Below are 23,837 nucleotides of genomic sequence, written 5' to 3'. Positions count from 1 at the left end.
TCAGGCGCAAAAATAAATGATCACATTCATCTAATCTTTCCTAACGATCCGCTAGCTGCCCGCCCCATAAGCAAGCCGTCAAAACCGCGTCTCTGTAGGCAGCCTAGGCTCTGAGATCTGCACACAAAAACAATCGGTTTCACAAACACTCAAAACCAAAATAAATAGTGTTCAACCAATCACCGACAGGGGCTGGGTGTTGTGAGGTTTTGCGCTCGTGCGCTCGTGCACTCAGCCCTCACAACAGCCAGCCCATGTCGGTGATTGATTGAACACTATTTATTTTGGTTTTGAGTGGTTGGTAAAGGCAATTGTTTTTGTGTGCAGATCTCAGCAATCGTATCTCGATCTCAGAGCCTAGGCTGCCTACAGAGACGCGGTTTTTTGACAGCTTGCTTATGGGGCGGGCAGCTAGCGGATCGTTATGAAAGATTAGATGAATGTGATCATTTATTTTTGCGCCTGAAATCGCTGATACAACCTTTAACATCTAAGTAAGCGTGCAATTAGACTATTACTAATTATTTTTTGAGCGTTTATTGTTGCGTGCCCAAACCCCTCCTTTTCACTTTGAACACAACCATTTCAAGACAACGGTAGTACATAAAAGTTTACTGCCTGCTAGTAATTGCCTGCAAATTCTTTTACAGCCAAATTGAAGAATGAAAATGCAAGGGAAAGATTTATTGCACTCTGAATGAACCCGTGCTTGAAGAACTTATACATTTATTAATGTGATCATATAAGAGAGTATCAGAGTTACTTATACCTTTGGACAGGTTGTGGTTCAGAAAGGCCTTGAGATCTCCACACAGAGCTGCTGCGCCAACCTAAAAGGACAAGAAATTAAGGAAAAGTTAAAAAGAAAAAAAAAATATTAGTTTGCAATAAACAGTGCAAATAAACACTGTCATTTTTGTAAAGTTTGTGTTGATGTTATTTATTGTTGCCTTTTTTGGCCAGGTCCATCTTGTTTTTTTAAAAGCGCAAAGTAAGTTTGGAAGGAAGGAAGGAAGGAAGGAAGAAAGGAAGGACGGACGGAGGGAAGGAAGGAAGGAAGGAAGGAAGGAAGGAAGGAAGGAAGGAAGGAAGGAAGGAAGGAAGGAAGGAAGGAGGGAAGGAATGAATGAAGGAAGGAAGGAAGGAAGGAAGGAAGGAAGGAAGGAAGGAAGGAAGGAAGGAAGGAAGGAAGGAAGGAAGGAAGGAAGGAAGGAAGGAAGGAAGGAAGGAAGGAAGGAAGGAAGGAAGGAGGGAAGGAGGGAAGGAATGAAGGACGGACGGACGGAGGGAAGGAAGGAAGGACGGACGGACGGAGGGAAGGAAGGAAGGAAGGAAGGAAGGAAGGAAGGAAGGAAGGAAGGAAGGAAGGAAGGAAGGAAGGAAGGAAGGAAGGAAGGAAGGAAGGAAGGACGGACGGACAGAAGGAAGGAAAATGGCTCCAAAAATGGATAGTTAGCTCAAATATTAAATAATTTCATAAGATAGCAAAATATCAATCAAAGTACTTATTTTAAGCACAAACAAGAGATACTTGTGAATTCTGAATCATACATTGTCATTTCACAAATATGTTTCTTCTGATACTGAATCAATACTTTGATCCTTGTATTTTCTTTATTATTACTATTTACATATACATCCGTGCATATTCTTCCAAAGGTCAATTCATTTTCAAAAGTTAAACAATCAAGCTTTTATTTTGACAGGCTGTCGGAAAATAAATGTATGTTGGCACAATTTGACAGTCGATAAGCCATATGGTGTTATACATTTTACTTTAATATATAAATATATATATATATATTACAAACTGGCAACCAAACTGACCGAATTATAAATAAAAAACAAACCATTTTGTAATTGTTTTGAATAAAATACATCTATGTTTTCATGTCTTTTATAATATGCAGACTAGCTGTGAACTGTGAGGCATCAGATGACAGTACGGAAAAGCCAGCAGACTACAGCGGGACAGAGGTCTGTTTCTGGAGCGATAGCACGATATCTCACAGCAGCAGAGCGGCTCAGTCTGTGGGAGAAACAACACCTACAAGCTTAAACTGGCTAAAACTCAAATATAAAATGTCCTTTTAGCGAACCGATTTCCTCTCCGTGCACGTGGTTATTAAATCATCATTAAAACGCTGGGCCGGAGAGCTGCACTAAACCAGCAGTGTTAGCCACTGAAAGACTGTGAGAATCTATAGAACTGAAGGCTTTAAACGGACGAGTAAACAGATGTCGGTCGAGTTTACAGAGACATCTATTCACAGGGGTCGGAGGTCGTGGAGCATGTCACCGTGATTTAATCAACATGACATCATAGAAGGACATTTAAACTAAATGAGAGATGTCAGGCATAGTCTATTGTTATACAGGGCATTATAGTTTAATACACTTCAAAATATCCATTATCAGTGAGTTTCGGGAATATTTAGACCTGATAAACTGTTACGATATCATGCATATCTATGTCATTACATTTAGTTTAACAGAAGCAGTTTCTCTCATCATAGCATAATGAAGTCACAAAATGATATGTGTTAGTATTACATCCGCAACATAAGAGCAGAACCCAACACCAATGACCTCAAAAGCCTTTGAAAAGTCCCCCTTTAAAAGATCTCTTCTGCTTTTTGTTTTGACAACAGTGGAAACAACGTTGGTTAACATGTTGACACTGAAACCGCAAGGGACTTGAAAGTCCTGTTCATTATATAACCTGATGTGTTCACACACACACGTCAGAACTCACCGTGCTGGCCATCATAGTAAAGATGACAGGGCTGTTTCTGTTCAGATCCCCTCACGCTCGCAGCTGCACAGCCCCTGTAGACACACACACATTACAGTCATCAGGTATGCACACACACTCACTCAGCCTGTCCTCATCAATGATCTCGATGATGAGGATGATGATGATGATGATGGAGGTAACACCGATGACAAAAGGGACAGTGAGAGGAGGAGACAGAAAGGGTGGAGGAGGATCCTATCAGGACCCCCACAGCACGTAACCTTCAAACTTTCTCCCCCACCGGAAAGTGTGTGTGTGTGTGTGTTGGAGGGGGGGGGGGGGGGGGGGGGGGGGGGGTCATTCCCTTTCTATTCTTCTACTCATCTATCCATCCATCTATCTGCAGAACAATAATCACAGGGACAGACTAAACCGAGGCACCTCTTTCCACTAAATATGCACTTTTCACTAAACATAAAGATAGCTTGCCACCTAATTAAAGGTACACTATGTAACTATTACACTTTTTTTTTCTAAAACAAAAACTGCATGAATTTTTGTGGATGAACTTTATTTTGGTTGTTCTTCAGCTCTGCGTGTTCAGATGAATGTGATTATCCTACAGCCCATCAAACACTCACTGCTAGGCTTAAGAGATATAACCAGTTCAGATGGACAGGATCTCAGGCTGACTAGCTGAAGACGTTACTGTAGCTTTACCCATTCATAGACACGGTACTTCCTTGAAAATAAATTCCAGCACAGCGATACAACAACCACAAATAAAATATCACACTTCACAATATATAGCCTAATGCTTTACAATGAACTCCGTTAGAGAGCAGCATATGGAGATGTATCTGTTCAATAAAATACACCTCCACGTCGCTTTTACAACATTTCAAATCCCTCAGTTCTCTCCATCTCCGAAAAGCCAAGCTTATGTTGATTCTTGTTTTATTACAAGCTCTGTTGGTTCTCCTCTGTTCAGCGATAGTTTAAAACATTAGCTTGACCATGTTGTTGTGACAAGTAACCTGTGCCACTACCACACCGGACACACGTCAAAGTCGCCAGAGCTATCTTTCCCTATTTACAGATAAGACGAGACATGCCTCTTGAAAATCCGTTGCCATGTTTCTGGATTCCTTTGAAATGGTTTAATTGAATTGTTAAGGATCCATAGGAATAGATTGAAAAGCTCGCTCTGCTCTGCGCCAGTGCACTCGCACCGTAAGCCATTTGAAAGTGAGCTGGAAAAAGAGGGTGATACCAGTGGTACCTGTATTACTGGTGTTGTCACATGTCTATTAACCGGAGGGGAAATTTCCTCACAGTCACATCCCTGGCAGAGATGAATGCAAGTATGCAGTCCTTCTTTAGTACATGATTTCTGGATTACTATAGCGGTCGTCAGTCCTCGAGGGGATCCAATCTCTTTGCCATTAAACCAGATGTGTTATTACACGGGCAGTTGGTTATCGATAGATTAACGTACTTTGAACAAGCTCAGGAAGATTCAAACTACTTCTTGGTCTTGCCATAGAAGACAGGTAATATAATATAATAATGCCTTTGCTCTCATTGAGGCAACCGGAAGCATTCAAACTTTTACACACACCACAAGGAACTTTATACACTTCAGACTGAATGTGTCCGTAAATGAAACCAATGCATTTGCCAAAGTAAACCTCTTCAACAATATTCCCCGATTTTGACCCTATATAGAGATTGCAAAATATGTATGACTTGCACAATTGCGTCCAATGTTTGCGTTAAAGGATAATTCCGTATTTACACCTTGAGTCTATATTGTAGTTTATTTTGGATGAACAAGAGTGGTGGATAACATTTTTTTGACAATGGTTCCTCTCTCGAGTTTTTGACTATTATAGAATTGGCCATGGACCCATTTAACATTGGAGTCAATGGCCATGTCCGAAAATGTCATTAAAACAGCCAATAATGTTCGTTTACAAAACTGTTAAACTCACCGAGTGGTTAATGGTGTTCGTTGATGATTATAAACAATATATCGTCGCAATATATGATTCCAATCCGTTTATTTTGCTATAGTGGAACTATTTTTTCAGACACTTCACAACCGTGTAACTTCCGTTCAATGTTTGAATCTGAAGCGTTAGCACACTCCCGACCACTTGATGGCGATAACTGATGTTTATGTCTCGCGGGACACTCACGGTCACAGTCGAGTTCAACTTCATATTGCACTGGTCAGTGGTCACGTCTTTCAATATGGTTAGAATTTGTGCGGTCAAAAACTGCGGTAAAGTTCCTAAAAAAATAGTTGTTTATTTCGCTTACTCTCCCGGAGCACAGTTGCTCTGCTCGCTAGCCTTATGAGAAACGGAAGCGAGCAAAAAGACTACATCGACCAAATGTAAACAGCCCCCTTTCCGTTTCCGGTAGCGCATTTATATTAACGAGCACTCAGTCCTTCGACAGAATTCAATGGGATTTTACAAAATGACGAATAAAACACGACAGAAACTGTATTTCGCAACACTTTTTGTTTCTGGAACATCAACTAACATCACTAATCACTCGGTGAGTTGCACAGTTTTGAAAACTAATGTTAAAGGTTGTTTTAATGACATTTTCGGACATGCCCATTGACTCCAATGTTAAATGGGTCCATGGCCAATTCTATTATAGTCAAAAACTCGAGAGAGGAACCATTGTCAAAAAAATGTTGTCCACCACTCTTGTTCATCCAAAACAAACTACAATATAGACTCAAGGTGTTAAATACAGGAATTATCCTTTAACATACTGATGGAAGTAACCCGACATATGCAAGTGTGTAAAGGTCACACCACAAATTGAAGGTCACCCACTTAGACGGCACTGATGTTCCCGTCATGCTACATGTGCGCTCAAAACAAGCATGGCTCCGTCTATACTTGTGCAAATCAATATTTTCTTGAGCGTGTCTCCATGTAGTTCCTTTAAGCCTCGGGTCCAATAAGTATGCTAATGCCGGTGCCCATATGATCTGTGTGTGTCTTTGTGGCCGGGGCTTTCGGAGGAGGCTGGGAGAGGTGTAGAGCAGACAGCTGGTAAGCCTGGCTGGGGTGGAGGGGGTGAGGCAGAATATACTGAGAAAATCAATAGACGGGGGGATCTAGCCCTGCCGCCCACCGCCCCAGTCCCACAATACCCCCCGCCTGAGCCACACATAAAGGCCTTTTGTCCCAGTGGGGAGAAGCCCGACACAGGAACCAGAGAGGAGCTTCAAAGTGGCTGGAGGTCTCTCCTTCTATTCTCTCTCTCCTTTTCTATGTCACTTGCCCTCCCCCCAATCTCGGTTTCTCTTTTCCTGGGTGAGGGAGAGGCCACCCAGTAAATGTAAGGGAACTCGGGTCACCGTGGCTTGACGCACTGCACTGGTGACATGACACTAAAGAGACAACTTGTTGCTGAGTAAGAGTAGACAAGAATGGAGCGGGACAGCACAGCGATCACATGATGACAAAAGATTTCATTTAAATGCACTGTAAATCAAGTACGTTGTCATGCTTTGTTACCTGTTTGCAGGACAGTCCTTTAAAAAAGCCTCTTGAGATCATAGGCAACTTTGTTGAGGACATTATACAATGGGCTTTATTGACCTCTTATGTGATTGTTCTCAATCACGACAAAAGGGTGCTTGCCATTTAAAATACGCATAAAGTTGGGGGATTGTTCAAATTCCTAACCCAAGGTATTAAACTTAACATCCCAAAAACCACAGTGAAGAAGGGACCAGAGTCATATCTAAAGACATACAAAACCCCTTACAGTAAGAAAGTCTTTAGTGATAATTATGGACGCACGGATATTTTCGGGCCGATACCGATTTTAACAAATTGATTCTGATACCAATATTGGTCACTCGCTCTCTTATTTGTAATTTTGTCATTAAAATAGATTAGTGTCATAAGTTTTAAATGAGCAAAGTTCAAAAACACATATGCATGTTTATTCCTGCATCATACATACATTAGGGTACCATTCACAACTTCTGTACTGCCCAGTGGAAACGAGGCATTGGGCTGCTGTCACTTTAAGAGCTGCACGGATCCAATATACTGGTACACAAGTGTTTTATTTCTCTAAACCATTTACGTTCATTAAAGACACAACCGACTATGGTTACAAGGATGCTCGCAGAGAAGGGCCATTTGATTGAATAGTGTGTGAATTAGAAGAAAGACCTCAAAAATAAATATCTGCGCGCTGTCTAAACGCAGCTTTCTAGGCACGCTTGCATGCGCACACAAAACTTCACACACAGCGAGAGGAACTCAGTTCTCTTTCGCGTCTTCTTGTGCTTGAATACGGGCACACGTAAACATGAGCACATTTCAATTAGGATCCATTTTAAAATTGTGTTATTTGCTTTTAAATCACTAAATGGTCTTGCCCCGCCATACCTCTCTGAGCTTCTACACTTTTATAAACCCGTCCGCGCTCTCAGGTCTCCTGACTGTGCCTAACACTAAGCGTAAGTTCAGAGGGGGCCGGGCCTTTGCTGTGTCTGCCCCTAAACTATGGACTGATCTGCCTTTGCATGTTAAGCAGGCCTCTTCTTTGTCTGTTTTTAAAACCCTTCTTAAAACCCATCTTTTCTCTTTGACTTTTGACACCTAGTAGGATGTCGACTTTATTTACTTTATTTAATTTGTTATTTTGAATGTTTTTATTGTGTGGTTATAAATTGTACATATGTTTGTTTATTTTTTCTGTACAGCACTTTGGTCAACTTTGGTTGTTGAAAAGTGCTAAACAAATAAAGTTGGTATGGTATGGTATGAATATTTTAATTGACAAGGCTTAAAAACACATGCAAAGGATCAAATTTTGGGAAGATGCAGCACTGGCCTGATCGGGACAGTGACAGGTCCGTCAACTGTCCCTTATTCTCGAGCCCTGCTGTATTTTGTACAGATTTTATTTAGTTTGAAATTTGTTTAAACAATGTCGGATTACTCAACAGACTTTATACAACTCGGTTAATTAATAACCATCGGATTGTGGGTCCATCAACTGTTTGGTTTCCGACATTCTTCAAAATATCTTGTTTAGTGTTCAGCAGAAGAGAGAAACTCACACAGGTTTGAAACAACTCGAGGGAGAGTAAATGATGACAGAATTTTCATTTTTAAGTGAACTATCCCTTTAACAATAATAACTATGGGTTGTCTTAACATAGGGTTTTTCTTTGGGCACAGACTATATTAAGGAGACGAACAAAAACATCCTGTCACCCATATACCAATTCCTTAAAAACTACATAGAACATCTTAGCAACTGCACAGCCCCGACAACCACCAGTGTCACCCACAATTTCTTTAGAAAATGTAAAAGTTTTCAAAGCACCACAAGCCCCTCAAACCCAGATTAGAAAATCGCATTATAATGAGTTGATATTGATCTTTTACAAGCTTTGATGTTGTAATACTTGATGAACCGGGTATTAACTAACCAGAAGTGCAGATGAACTTATGTAATGGAGCTTCTTGCACCGGTGTGCTGATTTTAGCAGAGTCATGCTGTGGTTTTCACAGGCTTGAACGCGCAGCAACAAAACGGTTGTGTGCAGGGCAGCGTGATGCATTGCAAGCACAACAACACTAAACAGATGAGGCGGCGTTTTAAACGTAAACATGCGTCGTTGCTCTTCAGTGGCGAGCCGCTCAGAGCTCACACTGGTGGGATGCAAAACCCACGTGGATAATGCACACAAACCACAGATGAACTCGCTTACGGTCACTGTCAGGGTCATTTTACTTACTAATAAACCTTGACCAGGCTAATTAATCAGACCAATCTCAGACCACATAGCAACACCATGGAGGCATTTTATAGGCACTATATCATGGTTATTATTATGGCTCACCTTCTAGTTCTCTTCCCATTACACGTGCGCTTTTATCCTTGTATGTGGTCTTAAGACACAGTGTCCTTGTGACCCTCCCCTACTCCTCTCTATTGTCATTCTCTTCCGTCCTTCAGTTGGCCTGCCATAAATCCCCAAGATCTTCGTCTGTCAGCCTGACCTCTCTTTCTCCCCCCCATCTTTTCTTCCCCCTTTTTCTGCTCATCACTGTTCTCTCTCTCTTCCCTCAATCTCCATCATCGATAGACTGAAGAGCACTGACCTGGAAGAGGCGATTCTACCGCCGTCTGAGCCGGACACGGTAATGGGGGGCTGAAGAAACAGGCCGGCCTTGATCATTTTAGGGTCGTTTAGGGGGATGGGGGTCATCGATTCAAAATTATGAGGTTTATATTAAGTAAAACAAACAAACAGTTGTGCTGTACTTTAGGTTTCATCCAAAACCAGGGTATTTATGGGTGTCCCGTCTGCTCCCCAGAGCCCAGCGGTGCCAGACAAATGAGGGTTTGGGTTTGTAAAGTACGGTAATAATAACAAATGTGAAATATTAAAAAATGTTAAGTTTCTTGCTACTTTAACGTGTAGATTCTACATTTGTCCTAATTCACTACACTTGTTTGGAGAGGAAATAATAATTTAATTTCTAATTATTTGATAAAACTCACAATTTTAACAAAACTTACTCATTTTTAAAAGCTTGCAATTAGGCCTAATCTAGTTAACTTGCTCAGACAGAAAATAAAAAATATATATTTTTATAATAATTTAATACCAATTTATATATGGTTTGATTATAATGGTCAGACGAAATAACTCGATTTTGGGATCGATCTTAAAATTTAAATAAATTATAATTATAAACTAGAGATGCACCGATAGTAAATTTCATAAGAAAAATATCTCTCCCAACTAATGCTGTACACTATACAGGAAACCCTCTCATTTGGTACATTACAATAATATTAAAGGTTAAAAGTATCAACAGATCAAACATTGACGCACCTCTTGATGGGAATAAATGTGATGTTATGTGCATCAAGAGGTGCATCAATGTTTGGTCGAGATCTTGTTTTGTCAATGCAAGAGTCCAGCAGTCTGCAAAGTCTCCTAAAGCACATCCCGAAGACTTTCAATGAATTTAGACTCAGAGGAGCCGATTCATGTGTGAAAATTATTCTTCATGCTCCGTCCCAACCATTCATTCACAGTTTGAGCCTGATGTATCTCGGCATTGTCATCCTGGAATATGGCCATGATGTGTCTTCCTACATGCCAATTTAAGAAATAAAAAGCTACACACTCCATCTATTAAAGTTAGAAGAACTGTTGCCAAGAAAACATAATAATCACTGCAATAACAATCCAATTATAGACTCTGTTCACTCGGAGAACATATTTGCAACGCCTCCGGGCAGCTATTTCCGGCATCCAAGACCAAGTCCAATCTACTTGAATGGGGGAATCCTGAAATCTCAAAAACTGCTTGCCGAACTCACATAACATATTTAAAATTAACAACAAAATCTGACATGAACTGTCCCAAAACATTTGTTTTCATATGTTAAAATAGCATTAAAAAAAAACTATTTTTCAGGCTAGTGGAGTCAATGCGCATGTGCAGTCCTAAGCGCCAATCTCAGGTTTCTATGGGAACCGGAGCTTCTGATGGCAGCTGCAGTGATGTAATGACTTTACCAATCAGCGATTGGCTCTTTTAATTTAGAAGGCGGGACGTATTCCTCCATATTGCGCATTGCAGTTTGCTCCGCTTCATAAGTAGCCTAATAGTGGTGAACCGTCTGTGTACAGTCTCTGTTTTATCGGCCGATAGCGATTACTGGCCGATACATTGGTGCATTCTTAACAGGGCTCGAGACTAACGGCGTCCTATCGTCCTGGGGACGATAGAAAATGTGTTTAGGACGAAATATTCATAAATATTCTCCAGGACGCCTACAGGACGAAAGATATTTTTGTATGCGTGTTAATTTATTACTAGCCTATTAGGGTAACTTACTTAGAAATTTTAACTTGCTTAACTTACAAAATTAACCGACCAAGCGCTGACTACAACAGAGCGCGTCTTCTCATGCTGTTACTATAGTTACTATCACTGGCCGGCTACTCACCCGGAGACTTGTTTCGCGGTACATCTTTCGCGCTGCATCCCTCATAAAACGTAAAAAAAATGTAAACGTCTGGGAGAATGAGTAGAGCAGACATATAGATCTGAATAAGAGTGACGACGCAAAAAAAAGAGCTCTATTCGGTCCGGTTTTCTGTGCGCACACACCCGACCCGAAGCGTGCAGCCATGCACATAGACACAGCGCGAGAGTACTGAATTGAGCTCTCTTTCATGTCTGAATGGACAAATACACACAACATTATGTCAAAATGTCCATTTTGGAGAGTATTCACGTAAACTACCGTATGTTGGTTATGTCTTAAACAGTTTTGAGTGTATCGGATGTGCATTCGTGCAAATGGATCCGCATGTCATTGGACATGATCCGATGTCTTAAAGTGACAGTGGGTAATAAACCTATGCGGTCCTGCACAACCTATGACTCTGGGAAAGCAGTGACCAAGTGGTGTGTGACTAACAACTAAGATAATAATAAAGTACAGAAACAACATGTTTATTTTGGGACTGTTGACATTCACTTTAGGAAGGTTCAAAAAGTTTTTCAGGACGGTTCCAGGACGGAGGTGAAAAAAGTTAGTCTGGAGCCCTGATTCTTAATATAAACATTTTATGTTTTATTGTGAACGTGACAAACTCATGAGATCTGGTTGAAAACAACAAGGGGTTTGGTGTTAAAATTGAATTAAATTGTGTCATATCTTTTACAGGGCGGGTTTGGGCTTCGAACTTCAAATGCCCGCTCAGACCCTGCAGTTCTGCTCAAGGCTGGACTCAACAGTGCAACTCAGGCCTTACTCTTTTAGCACTGGGAAAGTGCAAGTCACAATATGTTGTGCTGATGGTATTAAAAGTACTTTAATTAGATTAATTAGTAGTTTATTGTTCAAGGGAATTGAGTTATGAGATCCGCTGGCTAGTAGAAGCCGCCGGTGAGCTGTAATCCATCAGCCCGAGCTGCATGTTACAGGGATCCACTTCGCAGGACTTTCCAATGGGATGGTGGGGGTTTGCTGTCCTCGAAGACAGCCCACTCCCTCGTCTCTCTGTAACCCCCTCCATCTGTCACTTGTGCGGCTCAGTCCATCTCCATGGCAACAGCGAGGTCATCTACCATTACTTGTGGGACAGGGACTGAGAGGTGCACAGCAGCTAAGCAAGATGATATTAACGTCCGAAGCATAAAATAAGTTTGACACTGCAGATCTGAGGCTTTAAGAGCCTTTGGAGCAACATCCCCCCCCATCACTCCTTCTGTCAAAGCTATAAGGAGCCACACTCTACAGGAGACCTCCGCGACTATAGCCAAACTGATTAGCGTGGGCTACACAGAGGACGAGAGGAGGAGGAGGGTGACATTTGGTCTTCTGAGGGAGCGTATCCGTGTGTGCGTGTCTAAAATACAAACAGCCCGGCTCATGTTGTCATTATAAGGTCACTGGAAAGAGGAAGTCTACACAGACATGTTCAAGAAACAGTTGTATTCAATGCGGAGTTGAAGTTGCACAGGTCAGCCTCCGCGACACCTGGTCACTTGCCTTCTCTGTTCTCGAAGATGAAAGAAGAACTGCGGCCGTTCTCCGACTAGCTCAATTTCACACTGCTGCCGTTTTACCAATTCTGCAAGAACACAGTTCAAGTACGTGTTGCTTTCTCAGAGCTGGTGCCATGATAGCAGCACTACTGTAAACTGTCGTCTTCTAGTGTCAGTTTTTGTCTTTCAGGCCTACGGTAATGGCAGAGTTTCATACAGTTTAAAGGGATAGGCTAGTTCACCTAAAAATTTTAATTCTCTCATCATTTACTCTCATTCATGTCTTTCCAAACCTGTAAAACTTCCGTTCATCTTCGGGAAAACACAAATGAAGATCTTTTTTAATCTGAGCAACTTCTGTCCCTCCATTGACAGTCCAGCCAACTACCACTTTGACGCTTTAAAAAGTTAATAAAAAGAGATCATAAAACTAATCCATATGAATTAAGCAGTTTAGTGGAAAATGATTGCTTTATGCTATATGCTAGACCGATTGAATTCAGGCTTTTATTCACTAGTGGTGGGGGAAGAAATTGATTCTGTTTGCACACGCAATTCACCTTTGGCTAAGCCCCGCCCCCCTTAGTTACTGTTGCTACCTCCGACAACTTCGTCTGGGCTCTGGTTTGGTATCAACATGGCTTATGCTGTGACGGCTCTTCCTGCTGAAATTTTATCAAACTTTTATAAAGCAGCAAATAAAGTGTCCGATAGAAGTAGGCAAAAGGGGATGCAATATGCGTTTGAAGGCTTTATTCAAGACATACGGTGAAACGCAAGCAACAACAAGCCAAATAGAGGCAAAAGCATAATGGTCACAGTTAAAAAATGAACCACCGCATATCCTAATGGAGACGGAGGCTGGTACTAACAATATCAGGAGCAACACTGTTCATGCAAAGCTGGGTAGGTCTCTATTCACTTCTATAATCGTTATTACAAAGCAAACGGACTACGCGAGTATAAAGTTGTATTTATTAGCAGCGTGTGCTAGCGTATCAACAATTAGGGTAGAGAACCGAAATCATGAGCTAAACAGCATAAAACTGTCGAACTAGAATAACTTCACAGTAAGGTTAACAGCAAAAATAGAGCACACAAAAGTGAGCTTGTTGATCTTGAGGGGTTTCGCTGACTGTGAGGACGTCCACACAGTTTAATCCCAAAACGACACTTGTCAGTATTTGACTTCAGTTTTGGGAAGGGAAAAAAACAGACACCCCCCTCCAACCTCTCTGGGAAACGTGTATCTGTGTTACAAACGCCCCAGGCACAACGTTTAACCATATTTTTGATAAAACTACGACGGTAATAGCCTGCCGAGACCAAAAATATGAGACGCCTGTGTTAAAGTCAATGGAGCGCCGTGAAAAAGTGTCGTACCTCTGTGGAGCTCGTTCTTGGCTGCGCTGTGATTGGTCAATCTGCATTCTAGGGCGTGGCTTAGCCAAAGGCAAATTATATCGATAGTAGTGCAAAGTATTGCAATATTTATTTATAAAATTATCTGTTTTACTTTCGGGTTTTCTCAATTGGTTTTCTCAAAGTTTACTCTTATAATTTAAGTTTGCGTATTACATCCACAAGCCGGCGCTTGTTGTCGTGCATTCAACAGCAAATTCAAATGAAAATGGCTTCACCATCACAACCGGTTGTACACGACACTCCTTCTTTCAAATCGAAAGTGTGGGTAAATTTCGGACCAACTCTTTTTTTATGAACAAAAATGCCATTATTCCCAAATTCATTTTGGTTGGTGACCTTGCAACAGGGCTGGACTCTAGCTGTACACATTTGTGTTTATTTTCTCAATTTGATTGAAGCTCTACATAAGTTAGTCTTATTTATATGATTATTCTCAGGTTTTTGTTACTCTATTGTATTTAAATAATGTTAAGCTATGTGCTGGGCGCTCACCATTCAAGTGAGAGGTCTCCTATTCAGAGAATAATTACGTCCTGTCCTGTAATAAGGTCCTGTGTCCTGAAAGGACAAAGTTTTCACACTACCCTCCTAAGTTTTTGCACTTCAGTTAAGATAACGTCCACAGAATTAAATGTGACATTTAAAGTGAGTTGTGCTGTCTTATTTTCCTCATTTTTTGTAATGCCTTTGAATAATATGGGGGACATGAATCGCAATATATCTACAGATATACACAATCTATATCTACGCAATATGTTAAGAATCGCAATTGAATCGTGGCTCAAATATCGCAATACTATTGAATAGTCCCATTTTTGCCCATTCCCACCCCTATTATTCACATAGAAACACTGATCAGGGGACATAAGCAGAAGCTCAAAGTGCAGCGTAACACGAGAATGAGGTCAAAATAAAACTGAACGAGTCGACAGGATTTTTAACATCTGCCTTGTTCAAATACAGTATATCTGTCTGGCTTCTTTTAAAATCCAACATTACATATTTGAGATGGCCAAGATTCCTCCAACAGGAAGTACAGGAAGCTCTCATTAGTCTATCCCTCACACAAACACAGCCGGTGTTCTCTTAAAGGGACGGTTCACACAAACATTACAATTATTCTGTCATCATTTACTCACTCTCACGTCGCTCCAAACCCATCAGTCTTTCGTTCATCTTCAGAACATCAGCGAAGATGTTTTTTAATGAAGCCTGAGAGATTTCAGTCCCTCCACTGAAAGTCAATTCACCCAAAAAACTCCTTAAAAATATTCATAAAGAGATCTTTAAAATAAATCGAGGGGTTAAATCTTAGTCTTGACTAGAGACATGATGATGAATAGATTTAATTTAGGCTTTAAATCATAAATATTGATCAGCAAACATATAAAGTGCTCAACCGTACTTGCTTGACCGAACTAAACATTTAACTTGTAACATTCTGCCAGAAACATATTGACTTCTTGCGTAATTTGATTTGATTTTTCTTTATTTGAAAGGGGACAGCGTACATTAATGAACATTAAAACAATGTAGGCCTAAATGTACCCGAGTAAGCTCAAAAGTGCTCATTTTCATCGGTAATTAAATCAATTAAAAATGTTGCGTCACATGAGAATGCCGTCATTTCCCCAACACATCCACATTTCCTTCTCTTGGATAAAACACACCAGAGTGATGTTCATACTGCTCACTTCCACATGACAAAATCACAAATGTACCACAAGCTGTCACGCTATAAAAGACCTCTGAAGCCATTGGACGAATAGCAACTTAAGTTTCAGTCTGTTCCTCACACACGACACGGCTATAGTACTGCTTCAGAAGAATTCGAATATAAGTTAGTGAAGAATATGTCTCAGTCTTACAGACTTTATGGTGTTTTTATATCTTTGTCAATTGTCCTTCGATGCTCTACACAACATGCTGATGTGAAATGACAATCTGATGAGATGAATAATCAGCCCTTATTCTAGTGGATCTCGACCAGGTCTGCACAAACCTCCAAGGTAGCTGCACGACGACTTCAAAAGCATTTTAATTGATACATTACTATTAATATATACTATAATCTCAAATAAAATGCTAAAAACATTTCCCCCTCTCAATGTATTGTTTCTATTGATGAACATCCAGCTCTTGAAACTTCAGGAATCACAAAATGAATTGTGATTACTTCATTTACATAATTTATTTATCAATATCTTGTTTTGTTTTTTGTTAATAAAAAAAGTTTGAAAACAAACAGCTTTGATATCTCAGCTTATGTTAGGATGGGGGGCTTTGAATGTTGTGTTGGACAACTCAAACCTGTCCCGGACGACCCTCGTCGGACACATCCAATTCAAATCTTGCAGCAAAGCCCCTTGAAGGCAAACCAAAAATGCACCAAAAAGAAAGTTTTCTTATGGTTGTCAATGGAGGAGAGATTCATTTCAATGTAATCCACCAACAGTGATGGACTGTCGCTCAACTCTGAATTAAATTCAGTGACGCCAAGGCTGTGATGTGATTGGTCATCAAGGCACACGTGACCCAAGTTCTCTAACGGTAGAGCCACGGACCCTCGTATCTCCAAAACAAGACCGTGACTGAATCTGAAATCGTCTCCAATACCCTCAAATAGGGCGTTACTTCATTATTTGAGAGCCATTTGTAGTGGCGTCCGAAACCAGTGTACAACCGATGTACGCTCAATGGCTGTCCGAATTCGCTCACTCGTTTTCATTCGCTCCTTCAAGTGAACAGTATTAGTGGACTGACGTGGGAATAGTGAGCCCATTTCTGCTTGCGGTCTCTAGTAATGAGCCGGTGAGTTGAGTCTGGTGTGCTAGATGAGGGAAACACACAAAGTGTGCAGTGGGGGGTCAACAGGACAGGTTTTTGAAAGGGTAAATTCTGATATGAATAAGTCGCTAAATTCAAAGTGTAAATAACTTGCTGTGATTAAACACATACTTTGAGCAATACAGAAACCCGATGCTAGATCTCCCGCCGCCTAGAATGGAAAGTGCAGTGTTGCGACATGAATGGAGAAGGTTAAGTTTAGTCTCCCAGGAGGACTAGGCTAACATACACTGCAAGACGCACAAACACACACACACACACACACACACACCTACGCTCTGTTCACACTCGCAGGCGGCGGAGCGCTAACTGTACGCGAGCGTGTCCCGTGGGGCATGTTACAGTGACACTGAGCAAGACAGCTGGGAAATGGCGCCAAAAAGGATCCGTGGTGTGTGTGTGTGTGTGTTTTCTCTGTCGTTTCGCTCTCTTTTGTGTGTGTGCAAATACAAACACACAAAGACAGACAGCGGCCTCTCACGTGACAGCTGCGTCACAACAATGCAGCGTTAGGTCAACAGATCAATACATCTGAACTTTACATTCAATAAGCGTGGCTGCTAAACTAGCTGACGCCGAGCTTCTTCTCTAATACACCAGCAAAGGCAGCAAAATAAAGCCTCAAAAGAGCCACCAAAATACGCACGCGCACCCACACACACACACACACACACGGGAAAAGTTGCTTGAGGTGCTGAATAGCAGGGGGACACCTGTCACAAAAGCTGTGAGCTCTGGGCCGGGGTCTCATTTCCCTCCTCCTCCTCTCCACTGGAAGGATTAAATATCCAGACCGTTTGTGCGGGACCAACAGATGTCTGCCTCCAATCTGACACAGCCTGGCCTGCAATCTCGGGACACTAAGCCAACAAAAACCCCATGACCTCACACTCCACAGCTTTCTTTTCCAATTACCACACTAAACTCACTCTGAAATACATCTCGGTCTAAAACTACGTTCACACTTCTTGGAATTGTTCTGGAAAATCGTAGTAAAAATTATGTATCTGTGCACATTATTTTTTTAATTAATGTGCCTCATAATCTTTAATCAAAATAACTAGCAACAACATCTCTTCTCTGATGATGCGTTTACTGGCGCGGGGGCGGAGCAACCTGTCACTCACATGAGATCCACCAATAGCAGACCACAACCATCCAATCAATTCCTGATTGACAAAATCAAGTCCCGCCTTACATTTGTTTCTTGTTCAAGTTTTACTTGGATATGGATCACAGAAGAAAAGACAAAGCGCAACCTCTTTATATTTTTCCTCTCTCTCTCTATTTTCTTGAACGTTTACTTCACAAGTGAACAAACCTTAATAACAAGGCGCAGGTGTTTCTCCACAAAACCGTGAAAAGCACAGCTAGACATTCAACGGGGAAAGAACCCACACACAAAAATAAATGTATAATACTTCAAGAGAAACATATTGCCAAATATTCCTCAAAAATTGCAATATTATAAAAAGAAAAGACGTGAAATAAATAATAAATAAATACAAAAGTACCATGGCACTATGTTTTGGACAGATCATCATATAACATTGATATGTATTTTGTTTACCATATCAATTACAATGATTTTAGGACATGGTACAATTGTAACAATATAGTATATTGACCACGGTAGAATTGTAATGTACATGATAATGGCAATTACTCAGTACCATGGTGTGTCCCAAAGGCTCACAGTATCCACAGCTGACACCATGACTGTACCATAGTAAAAAATACAGCTGTCTGTGTTCCACTTTTTTGGGGTTATTTACAGGATTCTGACAACACTCTTGTTCTTTATGATAGTTTTATACATAAACGCGTTAAACTCGTGAAACTGACAGGAATATACAATACTGTGCGCGCGAGCTGAGGTAAAATCTGCACAGAAGTTGAATGTGACATTATCGCCTCAAGGCCACAGTTTTCATGAGTCAACCCGAGAATAAACCGCCTGTCTATTCCTATAACTTTAATATGAGAAGATGTCAGACTATAAATGTGTGGGAATAAGAGGAACTTCTCACCGAAACGCGACGCCGAGCTCGCCAGACCCGAGTCCTCCTCCGAGCAGCGGAAATGTGCAAAAGCTGCAGAACAACCCGGGGATGTAACGTTACTGTACGAGCCGCTCCCTGTGACTGACAGCTCAACTCTCACGCGCTTCCAACGTCCACTTATCACTCCCTGCACTTTATAAGAGAATATAACAGCCTTATTCAAATTTAAGTTACATTTAAGTTCAATTTAAAAGCATACAAATAGGGCTAGCCAGAAAATACCGGCACTGTTAATTTGTTGAAATTGCACTTGTTCGCATAAATAAATACAGCTAGCTGCAAGCTAATACTAAAACAAATGAACGCTGTAATGTTTATTATTTGTTAATGGCTCAAACCTACTTCTGAAAGTGAATTTTAAGCTCGTTTAATGATCGCCTGTAGCTGAACACATAAACAGCCGACGCTGCTGTCAAAATATTAAACATTTATCCACATCATGACACTCTCAAAATTCACTGTGTACATTCACATATTCTCAATTCATCCTAAATGCGCCAAAGTCACGCCTTACCTTGGAGTTCGGGCTGAATTGTGTTGAAATGGTCTGTCAAAAGTGGAAAACAAACAACTTGTTTAATGTATGAGAGTGAAAGCGCAACCAGTGACTGCTCCTGTCCTGCACTTCCTGAGTGATGGACTCCGCACACAAGCTTGGCGGTGGCAGTCAGACGGCGCCTCTGATTGGTCACACCTGTCCGTGACGTCTCACGCCAGATGGCAGATGATTGGCTGTCCTGAGTGATATGTAAAGCAGGCGTGGCGCTCCACATAAAGGCTGCATGCTATGCGCGGGTAATCAGATGAATAAAGTAATTTAAAAGGCTTTATGGTGATTTTAATTAGTGTATGCGGACAAAAGAGAAACAATGGGAGGCTGTGCGGTGCTGCGCTATTTTGGCGTGGTGCGCCATCTGGTAGTTAAGCACATGTTGATGATGACGTATAATAGTTTGACATTTAAATATTGAATATGTATGCTTCGTTAAAAACAATAGAGATGTTGTTTAAAAAAAAAGAAGAAGAAAAAACTCAGTGAGGAGGCCATTTCCCGGTTTGGCTGCAAAATGCAACAACCTTTTTGAAAGTTGCTCAATTATTATTGAAACAAGCGAAGGGCGATTTCCTGTGGAAAGTTTTGTTCCTAAACCAAAGACATCAAAAGGTCATTAGCATATTGCACATTATTGCACTTGTTACATCACAAATGGTCCATAAAACAAACTAAGTGACTGGAAGGAAGGCATTGCAGCAACAGCTTGATATCCCTAAAATGTTTCTAAAAGAGTTTAGTTGCTTGACAGTCTTAACCGTAGATCAAATTAACATGAATTATGTGCTTAAATAGGTCACACACTTCTATAAAATGAGTTCAAGGAGACCATGCTATTTAACACGTTTTATGATATTTCTCAAGGCAAGTTGCAAACAAAGCACTGCTAGAGATAGCCTTCAGATTTGTGACTTATAGCATATGCAGGGCCTAAAATGAACACTCGGTAAGCGCCAAATGTGAGTAAAAATCAGTGTTGGCGAGTGTATGAAACTGTGTAACTCGCCAGTTGGCTGGTGACATTTTTATGAACTCTAATGCATAATTGTGAGAACATGAACTTGAACAAACAGGGCAGTTCTGCACTGTCACAAAAGATTAAGCCTTTCCAATTTAAATATTCAAGTTTAAGAAAAAGCGAAAGGGAACTCAGTTCGTTACTCGCACGCGGTGTGGGACATCTGAAGCTTGCGCCCAGAAGTACGCGTCCCAGATAGCATGCGGATACTGAATTGAGCTTTCTTTCACGTCTTCATGCGCCTGAACAGACATATTAAAACATGTTTGACATTCAAACAAAAATGTCAAAATGCCCGGTTGACGATCACACGTTGATCTGATTGATTTGTGACGTCAGAAACAGCAGCGATTTCAAACCGCGTTTTTGAGACAGTCAGCAATGGTGTTGACTTAATAATTTGCACATGGTTTGTCTTAAAGCACATTAAAAACACCACATAGACATAAAAGCTTCTCTTTTTTTACCACAGGGGGACTTTAAGTGGCACTTAAAACAGTTGAGAAAGAAAATGCATGTGTATCAGTTTATTGGATCTGTGCAGCTCTTAAAGTGACAGTAACCTAATATTTCTGCTGCTTTCTGTTAATCAAACAACAAAAGACAAAGAATATTCACTCATTGCTCTTGACTGAATAATTTTTGTAACTTTAATACGGATTAATCGTTTCATGGCTGCAACCATGGTAAAACATATTTATGGCCGTAACATTTTCTTAAGTTTGTTTTAGGCCCTGTATATATATATATATATATATATATATAGTGTTGTCAAATCAATTAATCGTGAATAATTGCATTTTAAATAAAAGTTTGTGTTTATATAATGTGTGTATATATTATTATATTTACATATATGTATATATAATATATTTTTATAATGATATATATACACACATATTTTATAAACACATATTTATATTAATGCAATTTATATTAATGCAATTATTCACAATTAATTGATTTGACAACACTATATATATATATATATATATATATATATATATATATATATATATATATATATATATACATATATGTATATATACAGTGCTATGCATAAGTTTAGACACCCATGCTAAAGTTGACTAAAAAGAGGAATAAAAAATCATATTTTGGAAATTGAACTTAATGCCTTAATTTAAAAAAATAGGAAAAATCCAACCTTTAACGACACCAATTTTCTTTGCGAATGAATAATGTATCGTAAATAAATAAATGTTCTTCCTTAAAATACAGGGTGCATAAGTTTGGACAACCCTATGTTAAATTCCCATAGAGGCAGGCAGATTTTTATTTTTAAAGGCCAGTTACTATATGGATCCAGGATACTCTGCATCCTGATAAAGTTCCCTTGGCCTCTGGAATCAAAATATCCCCACATCATCACACACACTTCACCATACCTAGAGATTGGCATGGAGTACTTTCCATAAGATCATCTCTCAATGCAAATCAAACCAGCTGTTAGGCTAACTGAAATAAAACCATGCCAATCTCTAGGTGTGGTGAAGGTTATGTGATGATGTGCGGCTATTTTAATTCCAGAGGCCAAGGGAACTTTATCAGGATGTAGAGTATCCTGGATCCATATAGTAACTGGCCTTTAAAAATAAAAATCTGCCTGCCTCTATGGGAATTTAACATAGGGGTGTCCAAACTTATGCACCCTGTATTTTAAGGAAGAACATTTATTTATTTACGATACATTATTCATTCACAACGAAAATTGGTGTCGTTAAAGGTTGGATTTTTCCTATTTTTTTAAATTAAGGCATTAAGTTCAATTTCCAAAAGATGATTTTTTATTCCTCTTTTTAGTCAACTTTAGCATGGGTGTCTAAACTTATGCATAGCACTGTATATATATATGTATATATATATATATATATATATATATATATATATATATATATATATATATATATATATATATATATATATATATATATATATATGAAGACTTCCGATGCAAAAGTCTTAGTCGGTCTAAAGTTTTTGTTTAATATTAACATTTTTATCAGACTCATAGGTTTCTACCCAGTACCAGCATTTCTGAATGCATGGGTTGAGGCTGGGATTTAGTGAGTTAGAAGTGAAAGATGAACGTATACTATGTGCGGAGAGCATTCACTCAGTATTATTATCTCATTTTTGACAGAGGTGGCTTAGAGGCTTTTGCATCAGAGGTCTTCATATACTATGCATGTTTACTGTACTGTACATACTGTACATATGGGTGTGTGTGTGTGTGTGTGTGTGTCTGTCTGTGTGTGTGTGTGTCTGTCTGTGTGTGTGTGTGTGTGTGTGTGTGTGTGTGTGTGTGTGTGTGTGTGTGTGTGTGTGTGTGTGTGTGTGTGTGTGTGTGTGTGTGTGTGTGTGTGTGTGTGTGTGTGTGTGTCATACATAGGCCTACCATAAAACATGCATAGAACTATAAAACCTATCAAGTTTAACATTTAAGTGGCAGTTGCTAATTTGAATAAGCAAGATCGACCCAGCAGAGAGCAGATAGGAATGATAAGGAAGATGCCATGACAAGCCCTCAGCACCTGCTCAAGCTGCACATCTGCACACGCTGTTACAACAACAATATCAATGCTAAAACACTTGGCAAATGACTCATTTTCACAGTTGATTTTGTGAAATTCATTCAGATGAATTGCAGGGGTTAGCATCGGTGAGGTTTATTCCTGCCTAAAGAAAGCAGGACGTAAACAGGGAGAGATAAGATAAAACCTCACGGGACCAGCTAACAGCAGCAGCACTTCATCTCTCTAACAGGCCGACCCATAATTCATTGTGGAGAGGATTTCCTGTGAAGACGACCATGACGCCAAGCGCTGATCTTCACAGGGTGTAGAACATTGATGCAGCAATGCTGAGTTTGCTGACACGTAGCCGTTCTCTCACACTGCCTTTGTGTGACCGGTCAGTTCGTGACTTACTTCAGGGGATTTCACATTCTTTAGCTCTGTCAGCGATGCACACTGCACATAAATGTGTGCACATATTGTTATATCCAGCTTGTTGTCAATGCACTGCATTAGAAGACATTGCCTTCACAGCACAAGCTGCAGAACACGTTCCCAGCGTAACACTGCAAAGCATGTAAAGACAGAACTTGTGGTTTAAACATTATACACTCTGCAGTCCGTGGCTTAAACTTAACCTGAAAACTCAAATAGCAGCAAAAAAAAGTCACACCAGTCACAATGTATAAGAGCAGCAAGAGGATATTATCAGGGTAGATGTAAATTCAGATAGTGGGGAAAATGACTGCATTTGCTAAATGTAAAGTAGTATAATGTATGTATGGATACTGAGGTTACGGCTGTTTTAGTGTTACATTTTCATACTTGTTTTAGTTATAGGGCCATCGAACACTGGAAACTGAAATTAACTATCAGGGGTGTGTGTTAATAACTCGTTTTAGCATTTAATGCCCCTGGGGCCTGTACCATGAAGGTAGCTGAACAAACTCGGGGTTACAGGATTAGTTTTGAGTTGACAAAACCAAACCGATGCAATCAGGCTTTATTGGTACCATGACGCAGCTCATCAACTTTCTCTGTCAACTCAGGCTTTGATCTTAAGTTATGATTAATCCACG

At 40.2% G+C, this 23,837-nt stretch overlaps 1 protein-coding gene across 4 annotated transcripts in view; it reads right to left on the bottom strand.

Moving 5' to 3' along the window:
• Window positions 1–19,299, bottom strand: part of tfdp2 (transcription factor Dp-2) — a 48,390-nt gene extending 29,091 nt beyond the window's left edge. For 2 of the 4 annotated variants that reach the window (XM_079609518.1, XM_079609519.1), the window contains exons 1-4: window positions 19,168–19,299; window positions 18,621–18,785; window positions 2,756–2,829; window positions 770–830 (exon numbers count right to left, since the gene is read on the bottom strand). In XM_079609518.1, the coding sequence (XP_079465644.1) occupies window positions 770–830; window positions 2,756–2,770 (76 nt within the window). In that variant the 5' untranslated portion in view covers window positions 2,771–2,829; window positions 18,621–18,785; window positions 19,168–19,299. The remainder of the gene's footprint in view (window positions 1–769; window positions 831–2,755; window positions 2,830–18,620; window positions 18,786–19,167) is intronic. The other 2 variants (XM_079609517.1, XM_079609520.1) reach the window with 2 other exon arrangements.
• Window positions 19,300–23,837: the final 4,538 nt, after the last annotated feature.

The sequence above is a fragment of the Phoxinus phoxinus genome, assembly GCF_949152265.1.
Source record: "Phoxinus phoxinus genome assembly, chromosome: 4".
Classification (NCBI taxonomy): domain Eukaryota; kingdom Metazoa; phylum Chordata; class Actinopteri; order Cypriniformes; family Leuciscidae; genus Phoxinus; species Phoxinus phoxinus.
The sequence above is the reverse complement of the archived record's forward strand: the minus strand, read 5'-3'. Positions and strand labels throughout refer to the sequence as shown.